The sequence below is a fragment of the Octopus bimaculoides genome, chromosome 3 (assembly GCF_046866305.1).
Source record: "Octopus bimaculoides isolate indiv1 chromosome 3, ASM4686630v1, whole genome shotgun sequence".
Taxonomy (NCBI): Eukaryota; Metazoa; Mollusca; class Cephalopoda; order Octopoda; family Octopodidae; genus Octopus; species Octopus bimaculoides.
This window is the reverse complement of record NC_142930.1, coordinates 67,564,425-67,583,495: the sequence shown is the minus strand read 5'-3', so window position 1 is coordinate 67,583,495 and position 19,071 is coordinate 67,564,425. Positions and strand designations below refer to the sequence as shown.

General features: G+C 37.5%; 1 protein-coding gene across 4 annotated transcripts in view; it reads right to left on the bottom strand.

Annotated features, from left to right (window-relative positions):
• Positions 1-19,071, bottom strand: part of LOC106870340 (uncharacterized) — a 181,922-nt gene that overhangs the window by 136,805 nt on the left and 26,046 nt on the right. For all 4 annotated transcript variants that reach the window (XM_089349157.1, XM_089349159.1, XM_052966373.2 and 1 more), the window contains exons 6-7: positions 8,385-8,565; positions 1,353-1,418 (exon numbers count right to left, since the gene is read on the bottom strand). In XM_089349157.1, the coding sequence (XP_089205283.1) occupies positions 1,353-1,418; positions 8,385-8,565 (247 nt within the window). The remainder of the gene's footprint in view (positions 1-1,352; positions 1,419-8,384; positions 8,566-19,071) is intronic.

Below are 19,071 nucleotides of genomic sequence, written 5' to 3'. Positions count from 1 at the left end.
AATTTATACATAAGAGGACACGGAATCAGATGCAATGTAGAGAAAGGAGACTATGCAGGATATACAAAGACGTGCCAAGTGTTTCATATTGTTGGAACTTGTGGATGAGAGAGAAAGAAATATAAAGAAGTAGTAAGATCGAATCCCAGAATGTTGAACCTCATGAAGGAAATATCAAAAATTGCAGAGATTAGCAACAAATAGTGCTAAAGAAGACACATCAACCTGTACAATCATGATGAAATAAACATTAAAATGGTGGCAGTAATGGCAGCTGGGAGGTATATAATATATCTACATTTGAGTAGCTCAGTGATTATCTTCCTGATATGATATCATCTACTACCCTCTATGTTACTCTTTTAGCTATTATTCTCTCTCCTATCAACTGCACTAAGTGGCTTGTATAATGCGGAATGGCATTTGATGTGCCTATATTTAATCTTTCAACCCTTATCCCTCTACTTCTCTTCCACCATCACCTCTCTACAAATCTATTATTTTTCCCTCCTGATGCTTGTGTAATGAGGGATGGTTTTAATCTGTCCATATCCAGTACTCACTACTATCATCCTTCTTTACTACCAGCCATCACTATCTGTCCCCTATATGATTATTTAATGATATCCACCACTCTCTATAGCAACCTATCATAAGCTTTCTCTTACCAACATTTATCTCTATTGCTAGCCTATCACACTGTTCATGTTATTTTTTATTCAATCTCTTTAACAACCAGCAAGTAGCTACCACTGTCTCTCTTCCATAATTTCTCTCTTACCATCGTCTCACACCTATCAACCTGTTTCCCCACCATCACACTCATATTCATACTCATTTCGCCCTCATACGTAACACTCTCTCTTCTATTTATCCACTCAGTCATATTCAAAAATCTTTGCTAAGTTTTATTATGAAGGCTCTATATTCAAAAGAGCTATGAACAGACCTAAGCTTTGAGAGTATCACTACCAAATCCCCCACATATACACATATTACAGGTAAATATTTTCAAATAATTTAAATATATAGGAAGATAAATATTTCAAACTTTTAACTAAAGTGTAAACAATTATTTTAAATGTTTGCTAACTGGATGTTAACTGGGTTTACAATCAAAATACTTTTATTTCTAATACAATATTTGAACCGCCCTACTGCATTAACAATTGGAAGAAAATATTTCCAGGAAGTAACTTCAAATCTGTGACAAATACTCAGTGAAAATTTAAGGGAAACCATCAAACATTACTTTATATGTCATTTTTGTCTATTTTCAAATACAGGAAAAAAAGAAAATCTATTAGATTCTGACAGAAAGAAATTAGGAGTAAGATCTGAAAAAAATTTACCATGTCATCATCTTCTTCTGTAAATGTAAATTTATCAATATGGATTAAAGGTAACCACTTAATCAACTGAAATGGAAACAATACATTACATTATATTGAATTTATTCATGATCCATTATGGCAGCAAAGTCTAAGTTTGATGTCAATTATTTTTTTCCACTAACAAATTAAATATTTATAAAAATTATCACCAGTTGTTCATACACAGATGGAAGAATATTTAAGAAAGATATATTCAGTATATCTTATACATCCAAATACAATAAACATCCAAAGTATATTCAGACATACAATAAAGGAAAAACAGTACTTGTTTATTACTAATATTATATGGGGACACAAGGCTGGCAGTTTGGCAGAATCATTAGAATACTGAACAAAATGTATTTAGTTACATTCTGAGTTCAAATCCCACTAAAGTCAACTTTGCCTTTTATCCTTCTGAGATCATTAAAATTAAGTTGATTTAATTGGCTGGCATCTCCAAAAATTTATGGTTATATGCTAATGTTAGAAATCAGTGCTATAGAAGGACATGTTCCACCATCTACATCTATGCCAGCCCATCCACATCCATGACAACTCTTGCAAAGAAATGCAATGTGTCCCTTTCCAGTGTCCAGAGCTGTGAACAGGAACCTTGGCATGACTGGCTATGTTCGTCACCTCCTAACAGCCAAGGTCAAAGCAATCAGAGCTGAGAGATGCCCAAAGCTTCTGTCATTCATCATGCATCAAGGTGCAGGAAAAACTCTCATGTTCGTGGACAAGAAGTTCACTGTGGATGCTGAGGTGAATTTCAGAAATTTTTGAGTGATTGCATACAACCTTTCTGATGTTCCCACTGTGTTTGAGACTAAGAATCCTGCCTCTGTGATGTTATTTGGAGCCATGGCAAGTGATGGAAGTGTCATGGATCCACACTTTATTGAGTCTGACTTGAAGATTGGCACAAAGGAGTATCTGAACATCCTGAAGAACTCTCTGTTACCTTGGATGGAACAGAAGTTTGGGCTTGACAATGTGATGCTTATCCAGGATTCTGCACCATGCCATGGGTCAAAAGCAACACAGGCTTTCCTTGGTGAGAAGGTGCCATTTTTTGTGATGGCCAACATCTGACCCAGTAATAGCCCAGATCTAAACCTTCTCGATTAATTTTTATGGGACATACTTCAACAAGGACAAATACTTCACCACACTCAAGTGTCAATAGTTTGAAGACCTGCATTGTGTGTGCAACATGCAAAATCAAAAAGGCGGAAGTTGCAGCAGCTTCAAAACAATTTCATTCTTGTGTGGAGCCAAAAGGGCAGCCATATTGACTGATAAATGTTTTTGTTGTCATAAATGTTACATTAAAATTATATCTGTCCTCTACCATTATTTTAGTATTTATAACCAGTTTTATGTATCATAAAAATTGTCTCAATTTATCTGCAAGACCCTGTACTATGTTCAGATGATATCCGACTAACAGTTAAAGTAGACTCTGATGAAGTTGAACCAATAATTAACACGAAGATGTGCATTTAACAGTGTGCACTGGCTTGCAGCGGAAACGTGTATAGGTCTTGACAAAGAAAGATGTGATTAACTGTAAAACAAAACTTGGATGTGCAAATCTCTGTTCTCTTGATTTTATACACAACACACACACACACACACACACATACTAGCTGATGTACCCAGTAATTCCCGGGAAAGCAGGGCTTATCCCTTGGTTCCATATTCACAAATGTTTCATTCTCACAAATGAGGTTTCCAGACATGAGTTCTACTCAATGTCAAGTTTCAACAAGATCGATAAAACGATGTAGGAAGAGTTAGCTAACAACTCCACAAGCACACCCACAGACAGAATTTCCCACATATGTATGTATGTGTGTGTGTGTGTATGTGTGTATGTATGTATGTATGTATGTATGTATACAGTAATTCCTCGACTATCGCAGGTGTTACATTCCAAACCCTCCCACAGAAATAATTAAAATCTAAAAAATCTAAATACTTATCGGTCACAGAAACCCGTGATATACTGAGGAGTCTGTGATATAAATTTATATATAATAGCCAGAAAAATCCGCAGTGTACTGAGTGCAAGATAGATGAACTAGGATGTCCTGACTGGGTGATAGGTGAACTGCAATATGGCAAGGGATTGCTGTATATATATATATATATATATATATATATAAGTAATGTTAATTCTCTAAACGAGGTATTAACAGTAACTGCACGATAAAGTGAAGTGTATTGCCACTTAAATGTGGCTGACCCCTAGGGGTGGATGTTACTGTTGCTTTTAGCCCCAGGAGGACATCTCCTCCAGCTGGTTATCGGACGCTGACGAAGGGAAATAACCCTGAAACTCGAGTCTGTTCATGCTACAGATCACGATGAGAGGGATAACTTCCCTTGGCAAAACAAACAGGACACAGAAGTGTGTCGATAAGCCAGCTGGAGGAGATGTCCTCCTGGGGCTAAAAGCAACAGTAACATCCACCCCTAGGGGTCAGCCACATTTAAGTGGCAATACACTTCACTCTCTCTCTCTCTCTCTCTCTCTCTCTATATATATATATATATATATATATATATATGAGGTCTGATCAATAAGTATCCAGACTGTTGTGCATGCGCACTAAGTTTTAACATTCTAGTTCACTTCCACTGTTTACAGCAGTGCTTGGAAGGTAGGTGTGTAGCGTGTGATTGTTGCATTGATCATGACAGAGAAAGTAATCATGGCAATACCTGCCCAGAGGCCTTTTGCAAAGTTGCAGAAAGTGTATGGAGAGAAGTGCATGAGCAGCACACAAGTGTACGAGTGGTTCAGACATTTCCCATATGGCTGAAAAAATGTCGATATTGATGAATGTTCTGGGAGAACTGCAAATATCAGAACTGAGAAAAACATTGCAGATGCAAGTGCAGCTGTGAAGGGAAACCATTGAATCACCATCCGTGAGTTATCAGAGGATGTGCAGATTAGTTACAATTCAGTTCAGTTCATTATCAATGAAGATTTGGGTATGAGTCACGTGTCTGCCAAATTTGTGCCAAAACTGCTTTCAGCTGACCAAAAGACACTCAAGTTTCAGTTGCACAAGATCTCCTTGATTGTGTTGCGAACAATGAAAACTTTTGAAAACATTGCGTAGGCCTCTGAGCAGACATTGCCATGCTTTTGGAAAAATTTGATGCAGATTCTTACGTGATCAACCGGGCAATCAGATGTTACACATCAGCGGTCACAATTCACATTTACATTGTTTTAGCCTTCAAATGATGCCACCCCGCTGGTGAGGCGAGCAGATCAACAACATTCCCCACTGGTCAAAAGTGGGGACTGGAGCAACTTGAAATGAAGTGTTTTGCTCAAGAACACAACACACCGCCTACTCAGGGTACTGAACCCACAATCTAGCGATTGTGAGTGTGATGGCCTAGCCACTAGGCCACATGCCTCTATATACATACATACATACATACATATATATATATATATATATATATATATATATATATATATATATATATATATATATATATATATATATATATATATATATATATATATATATATATACACACACACATACACAGTGGTGGTGGGGGGAATAACTATTCATACATGTCATAATTCTTTATTTATTTAATTTCTAATGAACATAAATGGGATATACCAATACTATATTTGCATACACAAGCATAAACTAAGAATATGCAAAAGAAACTAATAAATTATAGTAACTAATGAATTTATATACAATTATAAATATTTAGGGGTGAAAAAAGTATTCATACAGAACATAAATAACTGATAATTCTGATTTAATACTTTGTAGCATAACCGTTATTCAGTTCCACTTCAACCAATCTCTTCTTGTAGTTAATAATCAATGACTTGCATGTTTCTTTCAGAATTTTTTCCCATTCTTCTTGACAAATTTTCTTCAAATCTGGAATGCATATTGGGGCTCTTGAATGAATTTTAATTTTCAAATAATGCCACAAATTTTCAATGGGGTTCAAGTCAGGTGACTGGATTGGCCATTCTAATAATTTTATATTGATTGACAATCCATTTTTGGTAGACTTCGCCGTGTGCTTAGGGTTGTTATCCTGTTGTAAAACCCACCCTTCACAAAGCTGGAGCTTTTCTATAGAGTCCCATAAATTATTGTTCAAAATATTTTGGTATATCTCTGCATTCATTCTACCATCTATCACATATAAATTGCCAGTGCCATTTGCAGAGAAACACCCCTACACAATGATGTTGCTACCTCCAAACTTTACAGTAGGAATTGTGTTTTTCAGCGAATAGCTGGTACTATCTTTCCTCCAAACATGACTACGCGAATTTCGTCCAAAAAATTCAATTTTCGACTCGTCTGTCCAAAGAACATTTTCCCAGAATGTATCAGATTTATCTTTGCGTTCATAAACAAATTTTAAACGGGCATCTCTATGCCTTTTAGTCAACATTGAAGTTTTTCTAGGAGAGCATGACTTCAGTTCATTCCTATGAAGTTCATTGCTGATTGTTCATAGTGTAACACTAGTCCCTGAAGCTAACAAATCTTCTTGCAACTCCTTTCTGGTGATCATTGCGTTTTTTTCAATTCTTTGTTTCATTTTTCTTAAAGATCTAGGGGAAATCTTGTGTGGTGCACCGGATTTTATTCTGTTTTCAACAGTTCCCGATTTTTTATGTCTTTGAATAAATGAAAATATAGTAGAAAATGGTATACAAAGGGTCTCTGATATTTTCCTGTAACTTTCACCTGCTTTCCACTGTTCAATAATTAAGTTTTTCACTGAATTTGTGAGTTCTTTACTTTTCGCCATTATTACGACACTACTTTATGTTGTCTTAGTGCTGAATGAAGAAGCTAGCGTTTTGACACTTAAAAATGACCACTGATAAGATTATTGGAACAAACAAGAAAGTTCTAGTAAAAACAAAAATTATTTTAACAGTATTTTGTGGCATAGAAACTCATAAATTTATTCTGTACAAATACTTTTTTCGCCCCTAAATATTTATAATTGTATATAAATTCATTAGTTTCTATAATTTATTAGTTTCTTTTGCATATTCTTAGTTTATGCATGTGTATGCAAATATAGTATGGGTATATCCCATTTATGTTCATTAGAAATTAAATAAATAAAGAATTTTGACATGTATGAATATTTATTCCCCCCCCCCCCCACTGTATATATATATATATATATATATATGTACACACACACACACACACACACAAACACTCAGACATGCAGGAAGTAAATAGACATCTTTTATTTTCAAAATTTCTGATCTAAGCATCTTAATATGTTTTCAGCGGTGTAGAGTTTACAATGTAGTTATTCTTTTTCATTCCAGGTGCCATTATATTAAACATTTGCAAAGAGTAACCATGCCATGCACAAAAAATTCAGCAGAACTGTCAGATTTTCAAAGAGGCCATATTGTTGGGCAATCTGAGGCTGGTCTTAGTCAGTGAAAATTTGCTGAAAATCTTCAAATTCCTCTTACTACTGTTAATAGAATTATAGTGCAATTCAAAAGCCGAGGAAAAGAATCAACAGATTCTCGTCCCAGACGATCTGGGCCCTCAGAAAAGAAGCTTTGCTGTTTGAAGAGAATTGTGGAAAATGAACCCTGTTCGAAGGCTTCTGACATTGCAAAACAGCAAGAAGTTAGTCCAAGAATGTGTGTTACATATCTGCATAAGCTTGGGTATTATGGTATCAACCAATTAATATCATGAAAAGAAAGAAATGGGTTGAGATGTCAGAAAAATCCAGTTCATTTTGGGATAGAGTGATTTTCTCAGATGAATCCAGATTTGCATTATTTTCAGACAGTGGACGTGTTTGGGTCTGGAGGCTTCCCAATCAAGAATTTGATTTGAAACGACTCCAACCAACTGTGAAACATGGTGGTATCTCTGTAATGGTATGGGGAGCTGTTACTAGCAATGAACGTTCTGAGCTGATTGAATGTGTTGGAACCATAAACTCTGAAAAATACATTGCTCCATGTCACACAATGAAAAGTAATCAACAATGGCTGACTAAAAATGGGATCAAGAAGCTTCCTTGACCGAGCCAATCTCCTGACATGAACCCAGCTGAAAATCTTTGGAGCATACTGGATAGAGATATATGAAAAACTCAACAGAGACCAAAATCTAAAGATGAATTGTTTCAATTGTGTGAAAATTGGGCAGAAATTCCACAAGAGTTCAATGCCAAAAAGAGTTTCTGAATTAAAAACTGTAAAGGGAATGTCAACTAAATACTAAAGTATGTAGTCCTACCTATTGTTTACATTTCAATTGTTCGCTTTGCATATTAAATGAAAGATTTTGAAAATTAAAAGTGTCTATTTACTTCCTGCATGTCTGTGTGTGTATATATATATATATATATATATATATATATATATATATATATATATATATATATATATATATATATATATATATATATATATACACACACACACATACATGTATACATATATAGGAAAACTACTGAAACTAACCAGATAATGATTGTTGTGAGAGCATGAATGAAAATATTGCATAGTATCTTGGATGGAGTTAAGGATCTTTTAATGTAAGGCTCATCTAAAAGACACACTAATAATCTTTTCTATTTACTACAGGCACAAGGCCTGAAATTTTGGGGCAGGGGTGAGTAAATTGCATTGACCCCAGTGCTACACTGGTACTTATTTTATCGACCCTGAAATGATGAAAAGCAAAGTTGATCTTGGCACAATTTGAACTCAGAATGTAAAAGCCAGAAGAAAGAACACTAAGCATTTTTTCTCCAGCATGCTAATGATTCTGTTGGCTCATCACTTTAAAATACACAATAATAATGATAAGGTTTTTGAATTTATTATCTAGGTATCATACTTCTATTTCAATATTAAAAAAAAAGAGACATAATTAGGTTGGTAACAAGGAAGGAAAACTACCAAGAAACACAAACATATGTACTTACTGTCAAATACTGGTGAAACTTTTTGGTAGAATGCAAATAAGATATAAGCCAACGAAGGTAAATGAGCAAGTCATCTGTTTGTAACAACGTTGTAGATGTACTGGGTTTAGAAATGGCCTGCTTAGCAGCAGATAAACGCTGAGCCCTCATTACACAGTCATAGTATTCTTGAAATAAATGTCTGAAAATAACAGCAAATGTATGACGCAAATTAAACAATTCTTTATACAGAATTTAATCAATACAAATTCTATTAAAATAGTTACTACACAATCATTACTATCACTGCTACCACTACAGTTATTACAACTGTTAAACTAAATTTATACAAAGAAATATTCAACTGGATCTTAGTTATAAAAATTTATCCTCTTTCCCATTTGTAATCTGGTGATTTTCTTTTCAGTTAAGACATATTAAGCCCCACCCCACCCCCACTCACCCACCCACCCACACATTATTACCACTTATGATTACTTTTATTTGCCATGATCGCAGAGTTCACCGAATTAACTATCAGAGGAAACTTAACTTTAGGAAAGTGTAATGACAGTACAAGCATCAGATGAAGAACTTAAATGATCACTATATATCATATGTGTTTGTGCAAGTGTATGTGTGTGAGTGTGTGTATGTATGTGTGTAAGAGTCTGTATATATACATACACATGTACATACAACTATACTAGTGATAATGTATTTTCAGCATGAAGCTAAGTAACAAATGTAAGGCAGTTAGACACAACTAATATAAAGGTTTCAAATTTTGGCACAAGGCCAGCAATTTCAGAGAAGGGTGTGAGTTGATTACATTGACCACAGGTTGATTACATTGACCACAGTGCTCAACTGCTACTTATTTTATCAACCCCGAAAGGACGAAGCACAAAGTTGACCTCAGTGGCATTTGAACTCAAAGCATTAAAACAGACAAAATGTTACTAAGTATTTTGCCCAACTCACCACCTTAGACACAACTAATATAATAAATTATGTATATCTTATTTCTTTCTTTTACTTGTTTCAGTCATCAGACTGCAGCCATGCAAATGTACCGATGGTAGTCCTTTTTTTAAGTCTGGTACTTACACTATCAGTCTCTTTTGCTGAACACTAAGTTACAGGGACATAAACACATAACACCAGTTGTCAGATGGTGGTGCAAGACAAATACAGAAACACACACATGATGGGCTTAGTTTCCGTCAGCCAAACCAACTCACATGGTTTTGGTCAACTTGAGGTTATCATACAGAGGCTTCCGACATCAGATGTGTGGCACACTTGTGCACCAGTACAATGTCAATTGGATAGAGGAAGTGAGCTAATGTACAGCACATACATTTGATCACCATAAAGAAAATCATTTGTGCAGGTCATTTAGCAAAAACTGAACAGTCATACGTCATCTTTGACAGGAGATTCCGTCATGTATAGATATATATACTAGTAGAGATACCTGGCCTTGCTTGGGATGAAAATGGCATAGTTTTTTTATTGTTTTACTTGTTTCAGTCATGTGACGGCAGCCATGTTGGAGCAGCACCATTGGTCAAATGAATCAACCACAGGATTTATTCTTTGTAAGCCTAGTACTTATTCTATCAGTGTCTTTTACCAAACCGCTAAGTTATGGGAATGTAAACACAGCAATATAGGTTGTCAAGCAATGGTTGGGGTAGAAACACAGACACACACACAAATATACACATATATATATGACAGTCCTCTTTCAGTTTCTGTGTACAAAATCCACTTACAAGGCTTTGGTTGGCCTGAGACTCCACTTTTCACTTCACTGTGTCCCTGCCATTTTTTCTTGCCCCTCCTTAATTTTTTTGTACCTCTGCCTCTACTTCTCTCTCTTCTCTTCCCACGTGACTGGTGTTCGGCCAAGCCTGACCTTTCTTTCTTGGGCGGCTGTTGAGCATGCAACATCGTTATTCCTCCCTGTGCCTGTGAAATCTTGTATCCCAGCTGTAAGGCCTTATTTCCATATACACCAGATTAATTTTATTTGTCCTTAGTCGAAAGACATCTGTCGCTATGTCCCGTCATTATTCCTACTGTATTTGTGTAACAGTGTTCGTTTTTTCCGTCCTTGTTTTTGTATACATTTGCTGCTTTCTTCCAGGGAATTTAGTGCTCTTAGTTTAGTTCTTCATTGGGGCTGGCCAGATTGGAGCAATATCGAGAATAACCAGCCGAAATTGCAAAGATAGTCTGGATCTTGACTGAAGAGAGAAAACTCCAAATGACCTGTCCATGTTTTGTCCCTTTCTTGTATCACCTAACTGTCTTGATGTTTTGCGTTCTTGTCCCATTCTGTATTACATATATATATATATATATATATATATTTCTATATCCATTCACACACACACACACATATATATATGTGTGTGTGTGTATGGATATATGTATATATATATATATATATATATATATATATATATATATATATATATATATATATATATATATATATATATATATATCCATATATATATACAAATTATGGGGGTTTAGTTCACAGGTGATCTAAATGATTAGGTACGCTAGCTAAGAGCATATTACTGGAGCGCCAAGGTTATAGCCGAGATGGTAGTTATGGAGCCATTGCAGATTTCTGCTACAGTAGATATATAGTTGTTAAACAGGAGAGCAAACATTAAGGCAAGGCAAATATCTCAAGTCATATACAATATTATCAAGAAATTCTTAATAATATTGTATATAACTTGAGATGTTTGCCTTGCCTTAATGTTTGCTGTCCTGTTTAACAATTATATATATATATATATATATATATATATATATATGTATATATATAAAATCTTTATCAGGATTTATCAAGTAGTTAGCGTGAAAAACCTCATAGGGGAAAACTTTATTAATTATTCCCTTTAAATATATTTATTTATATGTCAGTGTGCATACTCGACAGAGTGTAAGTACCTTGAGAGATAAGTTAGACCTAAAAAGCATCAGTTGTGGTGTGCAAAAGAGACGACTGCACTGGTATAGACATGTGGCAAGAATGGATGAGGATAGCTGTGCAAAAAAGTGCCACACCCTAGCAGTTGAGGGAACCTGTGGAAGAGGTAGACCCAGGAAGACGAGGTGGTGAAGCATGACCTTCAAACTTTAGGCCTCACCGAGGCAATGACTAGTGACCGGGACCTTTGAAAATATGCAGTATGTGAGAAGACCTGGCAAGCCAAGTGAGAGCATAAGCTGTGACCTCTGCTAGAAGTGTGGCAAGCCCACTTATTTGTATCTTTACTAAATTGGACACTAAACTCTGCTTGCGAAGACCTGTTGAGGCAAGTGAATTTGAAATCTGAAATCAAAATCGAACCAAATCCGACGACTGGCACCCATGCCAACCTCTCCTTCATTGGACACTAAACTCTGCTTGCAAAGACCTGTTGGGGCAAGTGAAATCGAAATTAAACCATATTCGATGACTGGCACTTGCGCCAGTGGAGCACTAACAGCACTGTCCGAGTGTGTTCATTGCCAGAGCAGCTGTCTGGCTTCTGTGCTAGTGGCCCGTAAATAGCACCATTTGAGTGTAATCGTTACCAGCGTCGTCTTCTAGCACTTGTGCTGGTGGCACATTAGAAAATCATTCGACGGAGGTCGTTGCCAGTGCCGCTGGACTGGCTCCTGTGCAGGTGGCACGTAAAAAACACCTTTTGAGCGAGGCCGTTGCCAGTACCGTGTGACTGGCCCTCGTGTCGGTGGCACGTAAAAGCACCCACTACACTCTTGGAATGGCTGGCGTTAGGAAGGGCATCCAGCTGTAGAAACTCTGCTTAGTGCAACCTTCTGGCTTGCCAGTCCTCAGTCAAATCGTCCAACCCATGCTAGCATGAAAAGTGGACGTTAAACGATGATGATGATGATTAAGAGCATTACTATACATAAATGCCTCTCACTAGGAGGGACTCTTAAAGTCAAAACTACTATGATAAACACATTGTACCGAACACGAGCGAATGCAACTCTCGAAGTGAGCATTTTAAAAACAGACTCAGCTGCAGATCATATGATTTTATAATTAGTGCACAAAATCAACATACCAGACGAACACCAAATGTGTCCAACATAGTACATAGAATTGTTCACATTTATATATTTATGAAAGAGGCGGGCTTTTCGAATTGCATCTTGGTACATGTTTTTATTCAGAATAATATTCAGCACTATGTACTATGCTGGATACAATTGGTATTCATCTGGTATGTTGATTTTTTTGTTCATTTTTATGTCTTGATTATGCCTGCACTGATGATTAAAAAGTGCATTTTGTGCACTAATTATGAAATCATATGATATGGCTGAATCTGTTTTTAAAAGGTTCACTTCGAGTGTTGCATTGTCTCGCATTCGGTACAGTGTGTTTATTATGGCAGTTTTGACTTTAAGAGTCCCTCCTAGCGTGAGGCATTTATGTAGAGTAATGCCCTTAATACATACATACATACATACATATACCGCCTGATTGGCCTTCGTAGGATTTTCGAGCGAGATCGTTGCCAGTGCCCCTGGACTGGCTCTTGTGTGGGTGGCACATAAAATACACCATTTTGAGTGTGGCCGTTGCCAGTACCGCCTGACTGGCCTTCGTGCGGGTGACACATAAAAGCACCCACTACACTCTCTGAGTGGTTGGCGTTAAGAAGGGCATCCAGCTGTAGAAACTCTGCCAAATCAGATTGGAGCCTGGTGTTGCCATCCAGTTTCACCAGTCCTCAGTCAAATCGTTCAACACATGCTAGCATGGAAAGCGGACGTTAAACAATGATGATGATGATGATGATGATGATATATATATATATATATTACTCTTTTACTCTATTACTTGTTAAAGACATTTGAGTGTAGCCATGCTTGAGTACCACCTTTTAGTTGAAGAAATCAACCCCTGGACTTATTTTTTGTAAGCTTATTCTATCGAAATCTTCAGCCGAACTGCTAAGTTACAGGGACGTAAACATACCAACATCAGTTGCTAAGTGATTGTGGTGGGGAACAAACACTGACACAAATACACACACATAAATATATATCTATATATACAAGACAGACTTCTTTCAGTTTCCATTAACCAAATCCACTGACATGGCTTTGGTCAGCCAAAGGCTATAGTATAAGACACTTGCCCAAGGTGCCATGCAGTGGGACTGAACCTAGAACCATGTGGTTGGGAAGTAAGCTTGTTAGCACACAGCCATGGCTGTGCCTATATATAAATAAATATATATATATATATATATATATATATACACACACATACAAACATGTATATAAATACATAGTGAAATTAATAGAAATGAAACTAATATATATATATATAGCCAGATATTTATATTTATATAAGGGCATTACTATATAATAACGCCTCACGCCATGAGGGACTCTAAGGTCAGACTACTATAAAAAAATACATTTTTACCGAATGCGAGGAAATGCAACTCTCAAAGCCAACCCCTTAAAAAAAACGAACTAAATTATAGATCATGATTTCGTAGTTATTGTAGTATTATACAACTTCTACTCATCAGTATAATATGGTCCAGAAAAATAGAAATAAACAGTGAATCAACATACCAAACGAACACCGTGTATCCAGCATAGCATATGGACGACTGTTCATCACTATTTCCCTATGTAAGTGGCGGGAATTTTGAATTGCATCTCGGTAAATATGCCTCTTACTCAGAATAAATTCAGCACTGAATATATTCTGGCAATATATTTAAATTCAATAATAGGACGAATTCTTTTACAAGAATTTATCAAGTAGCTAGCGTGAAAAAAACCTCATAAGGGAAAAATTCATCATTTATTCCTGAAATATATATTTATATTTATATAAGGGCATTACTATATAATAACGCCTCACGCCATGAGAGACTCTAAGGTCAGACTACTATAAAAAAATACATATTTACCGAATGCGAGGAAATGCAACTCTCAAAGCCAAAAATGTATTTTTTTTATAGTAGTCTGACCTTAGAGTCCCTCATGGCGTGAGGCGTTATTATATAGTAATGCCCTTATATAAATATAAATATATATTTCGGGAATAAATGATGAATTTTTCCCTTATGAGGTTTTTTTCACGCTAGCTACTTGATAAATTCTTGTAGAAGAATTCGTCCTATTATTGAATATATAGCCAGATAGATAGATATAGATATATATTTTCATTAATTTTGTTGTGTCTGGGGAGAGTCATACAGGCTTAATATCTCACATACTCACTGATTCAATTTCCACTTATTTATTATTTACATTTTTCTTTTCATCTGCTACTTCAACATCTTTTGCTACACCTTTCCCACTACATTTGGTGACCCCCAACAAAGAATGACAGCCTTCACCTCACACATCACTAAATCAGAACTGGAAAATTCCTGCAATTAGTTGTCACACGATGACTTTACTGGAACACATTCCAAGCAGTGATTCCTTCCACCAATCCTTTCCTTTCGTTGTCCAATGCTTTGGAAAGTTCCAACTTGCGTGCATTAGTGGTGCACGGGTATCACAGATACAGGCCTTGATAGAGCAGATACATGCCCTATCACTTGGTACCCCGCGTCAAAGTAACAGCCGATCGCGTCAATTTGGTAGATGGTCCCAAAGCCCGAGTGGCACCTGTAATTCAGAGGAAACTTGTTGGTACCACTGAAGGTTCAGAACACAGGCACAGAAATGCATGATTCTATGCTTGTTTTCAGCATCTCATTTGGGAAATGACACAGCCAGGAATTGAACGCAATGGAAGTTCCTGGCTTTCACCCACAAAGTCGCCTGTTTTTCATTTGCAATCGTGTAACAGGAACACATTTCCTTGTTGACACCAGCGCAGAAGTCAGCATAATTCCTGTTTCCTGCACTTCAGGCAAAAGAAAAAAGACACAAGTCTGTCTTCAGGCAGTCAACTACTCACTGACTCCAACCTACGGTGAACAGTCCCTAACACAAAACTTAGGACGACACTGCACATTCCAGTGGGTATTCATCATCACTAAACTGCAGACACCTATCTTAGGAGCTGATTTCCATCATCTTTTCAGTCTCCTGGTAGACATCAAGCACAGAAGACTTGGCAACAGCACCACTCAGCTCACTGTGTGTGGTATAACCGCTTGTATGGCCACAGTCAGCTCAACTATTTTGCAAATGACAACCCATCACAGTGCTATCCTTAAAGAATACCCGGACGTCACTCGACCAGTATTCCATAATCAGCCTATCAAGCATGAAGTCACCCACCACATCAAGACCAGTGGTCCACATGTTGCTGCACGACCCCAAAGGTTACCACCAGATCGTCTCAAGGCCATCAAATGAGACTAGCACATGCTCGACCTCGGAATCATCCGACAGTCTAGCAGCAACTGGTCTTCGCCAATACACTGTGTTCCTAAGAAGTCATCAACCGATTGGCGAGTTTGTGGTGACTATCAATTGCAAAATAACTGTACCTGATGCATATCTTATCCCACTTCTACAGGACTTTTTTAGCTCATTGCATGGAGCTTGCATCTTCTCAAAGATCAACCTTGTGCGCGCTTACAATCAAATCCCTGTGGATATTCCGAAGACAGCAATCACAACACCCTTTGGAATGTTTGAATTCCTGCATATGCCTTTCGGTTTACGCAACACGGCACAACATTTTATAGACACAGTTACCAGGTTTGCCTTTTGTCTATGCATACATAGACATACTCGTGGCCAGTAGCTCAGACGAAGAGCATGATCAACACCTGCACCTGCTATTCCAATGCCTGCGCGAATATGATATTGTTATCAACCCCAGCAAGTGTTTGGAGTTGTGTCCCTTCATTTTCTCGGGTACATTGTCGATAAGAATGGCATTTGCCCACTTCCCGAGAAAGTCAAAGCCATCATGGATTTTCCACCACCCACATCTCTCCACGAATTGTGGCAATTTCTTTGCTTGGTAAATTTCTACTGGAAATTTTTACCCTACTGTGCAGAGACAGCCTAACCGCTCACAGATTTGCTGCGACAGCGAACATGCAAAAATACAAACATTGCCCTGAGTGAAGAACAACTTACTGTTTTTGCTGCCTTGAAAAATGCATTATCCGACACTACCATACTGGTGTAACCCAAACCAGATGCCCCATTGTGTGTACTAGTTGATGCATCTGATTCTGGAGTTGGAGGTGTGCTCCAACAATACACTGATAATATTTGGCAACCTGTATCCTTCTTCTCCAAGTGCTTAAAACCCGCCAAGACTAAATTCAGTACCTTTGGTCGAGAATTACTGGAAGTGTATCTCACTGTCGAGCATTTTCAACACATGCTGGAAGGTGGTGTTTTCTCCATTTATACTGACCATAAACCACTGGTTTATGCCTTCAATGCCAAGCCTAATCATCACTCACCCAGGGAAATCCAACATCTGGACTTCATATCACAGTACACAACATACATTCACCACATCAAAGGTGCAAACAAGTCTGCAGTTGATGCCCTGTCACACATGGAACTTAATGCTAACCACACCACTGCTACCATTGATCTCCAGCAAATTGCAACTGATCAACAAGATGATGAAGAACTATTACAGCTCTGGAATTCATCATCTCTGAAATTTTGGCAATCACCAATACCCTCTGCTATAGGCTATATTTAGTGCGACACCTCCACAGGTCATGAATGTCCATATGTGCCACAGAAATATTGACATGCCGTTCTCTCTGCTTTGCATTCCCTATCACATCCTGATATCTGCACCATGCAAAAGCTGATATCGACCCATTTTGTGTGGTCCAAGATCAACAAGGACACCCGTGATTGGGCTAAGACCTGCGTCATGTGCCAAAAAGCAAAAGTCCACCAACACATTAAATCTCCCATCGGTTCCTTTGCAACTCCAGATGCACGTTTTCAACACTTGCATATTGACATTGTTGGGCCCTTGCCTCCTTCCAACAACTGCACTCACCTGCTCACTGGTGTTGACAGATTTTCTCGCTGGCTGGAAGCTTTTCTCCTATCAGACACTTCTGCGGAAACTGTCACAAAAATACTAGTGTTTCACTGGGTTTTGCGTTTCAGGACACCCACGACAATCACCACCGACAGAGGACGTCAGTTTGATTCTCACCTTTTCACAGAGCTGACTTGTCTCCTCGAGTGTAAATACACCTGCACAACAGCTTACCACCCCTCAGCAAGTGGCATGGTCGAATGCTTTCACCACCAACTCAAGGCAGCTATAAAAGCATATCCAGACTGCTCCAACTGGTTGGAATATCTTCCTCTCATCCTCCTTGGTATTCAATCCACAGTTAAGGAGTGAGTTGGACATACTCTGGCTGAACTGGTCTATGGCACAGCACTCACCTTACCTGAGCAGATGATTGACCCTGTTTCACCACAAGACTTTCCAGACCCAGCAAAATATGTGCACCGCTTATGGACATCTATGTCACATTTGTCCCCTGCAGGCCCCAGACAACAGAATATCGCTTCACATGTCCCAAAGGACATCAACACTTGGACACATTTTTTTCGTTAGAAATGATGGAATACCTTCTCAACTGCAGCCACCATATTCCAGGTCCTACAAAGTAATTCAAAAAGAACCAAAGTATTCCATTCTCGATATTGGAGGAAAATGAAATACTGTCTCTGTTGATCGCTTAAAAAAAGCATTCGTCGAAGAGGACTTACTTTCAATTCCTGCCGTTCCTCAAACGGACTCAATAACTTCAGCTTCACCTATTGCAAACACTTCTGATTCTGCACAACCCCGGCACACCAAATCAGAAAGAACAGTTCGATGGCCTGCAAGATCTGTTCAAGTCTTTCGAGTAAGTACAAACTCTTCACCTAACTATTTTCTCAATTGAAAAGTCCACAATGTCCACATCAACAAATGAAAACAAATTGTTTTTTTTCTTATGGTTATGAACAATTTACACATACAATAACCCAAGTGATTTTGCATCAGCTGTATACAAACGAAAACAAAACAAAGAACATTTTGTATAAAAATAAAAAAACATTTTTCTATATCAACTAAAAACATTTTTTTATGAACATTATTCTGCTAAATGAACTGACTGAATCTTTTCCCAAGCGAACTTTTTGCATGAACATTTTTCATTTTTGTGTAAAATTACATTTTCTTGCATGTACATATGCTTTGCTTTGTTTTAAAAATGTTTTGCTCTCTACATCACACCTGTATGCTTACACACACTTGCACTACTCTTATTTTAATGTGTGCTATCACTTGCTCTCCGCACCACTGAAAGACAACTTACCTCTATTAGACCTCTAGTGGGTCGCGTAATCAATAGAGTTGCATATCTCTTTCAACACGCCAGCATATTACATTTATGCTTCTGCCTAAGCATATACACATTGCCTAACATATATTGCCCACACCAACTCTGAACGTTGATTTTTTGCCTTACTTTTTTTTTTTCATTTCTTTCACTTCCCATGTTTTTGACATGTATTCATTTGTCTGTAAATTACGTTGTATCCATTTTTCTGCATTACACACAAAATCACACATTTTCAATATCATACACATCTGTATCGTTCGATCTCTGTGGCTTTCTCACCAGAAGGTGGGTAGTGTGAAAACTAACACTTCCTTTTTCCGAGCTGAGAT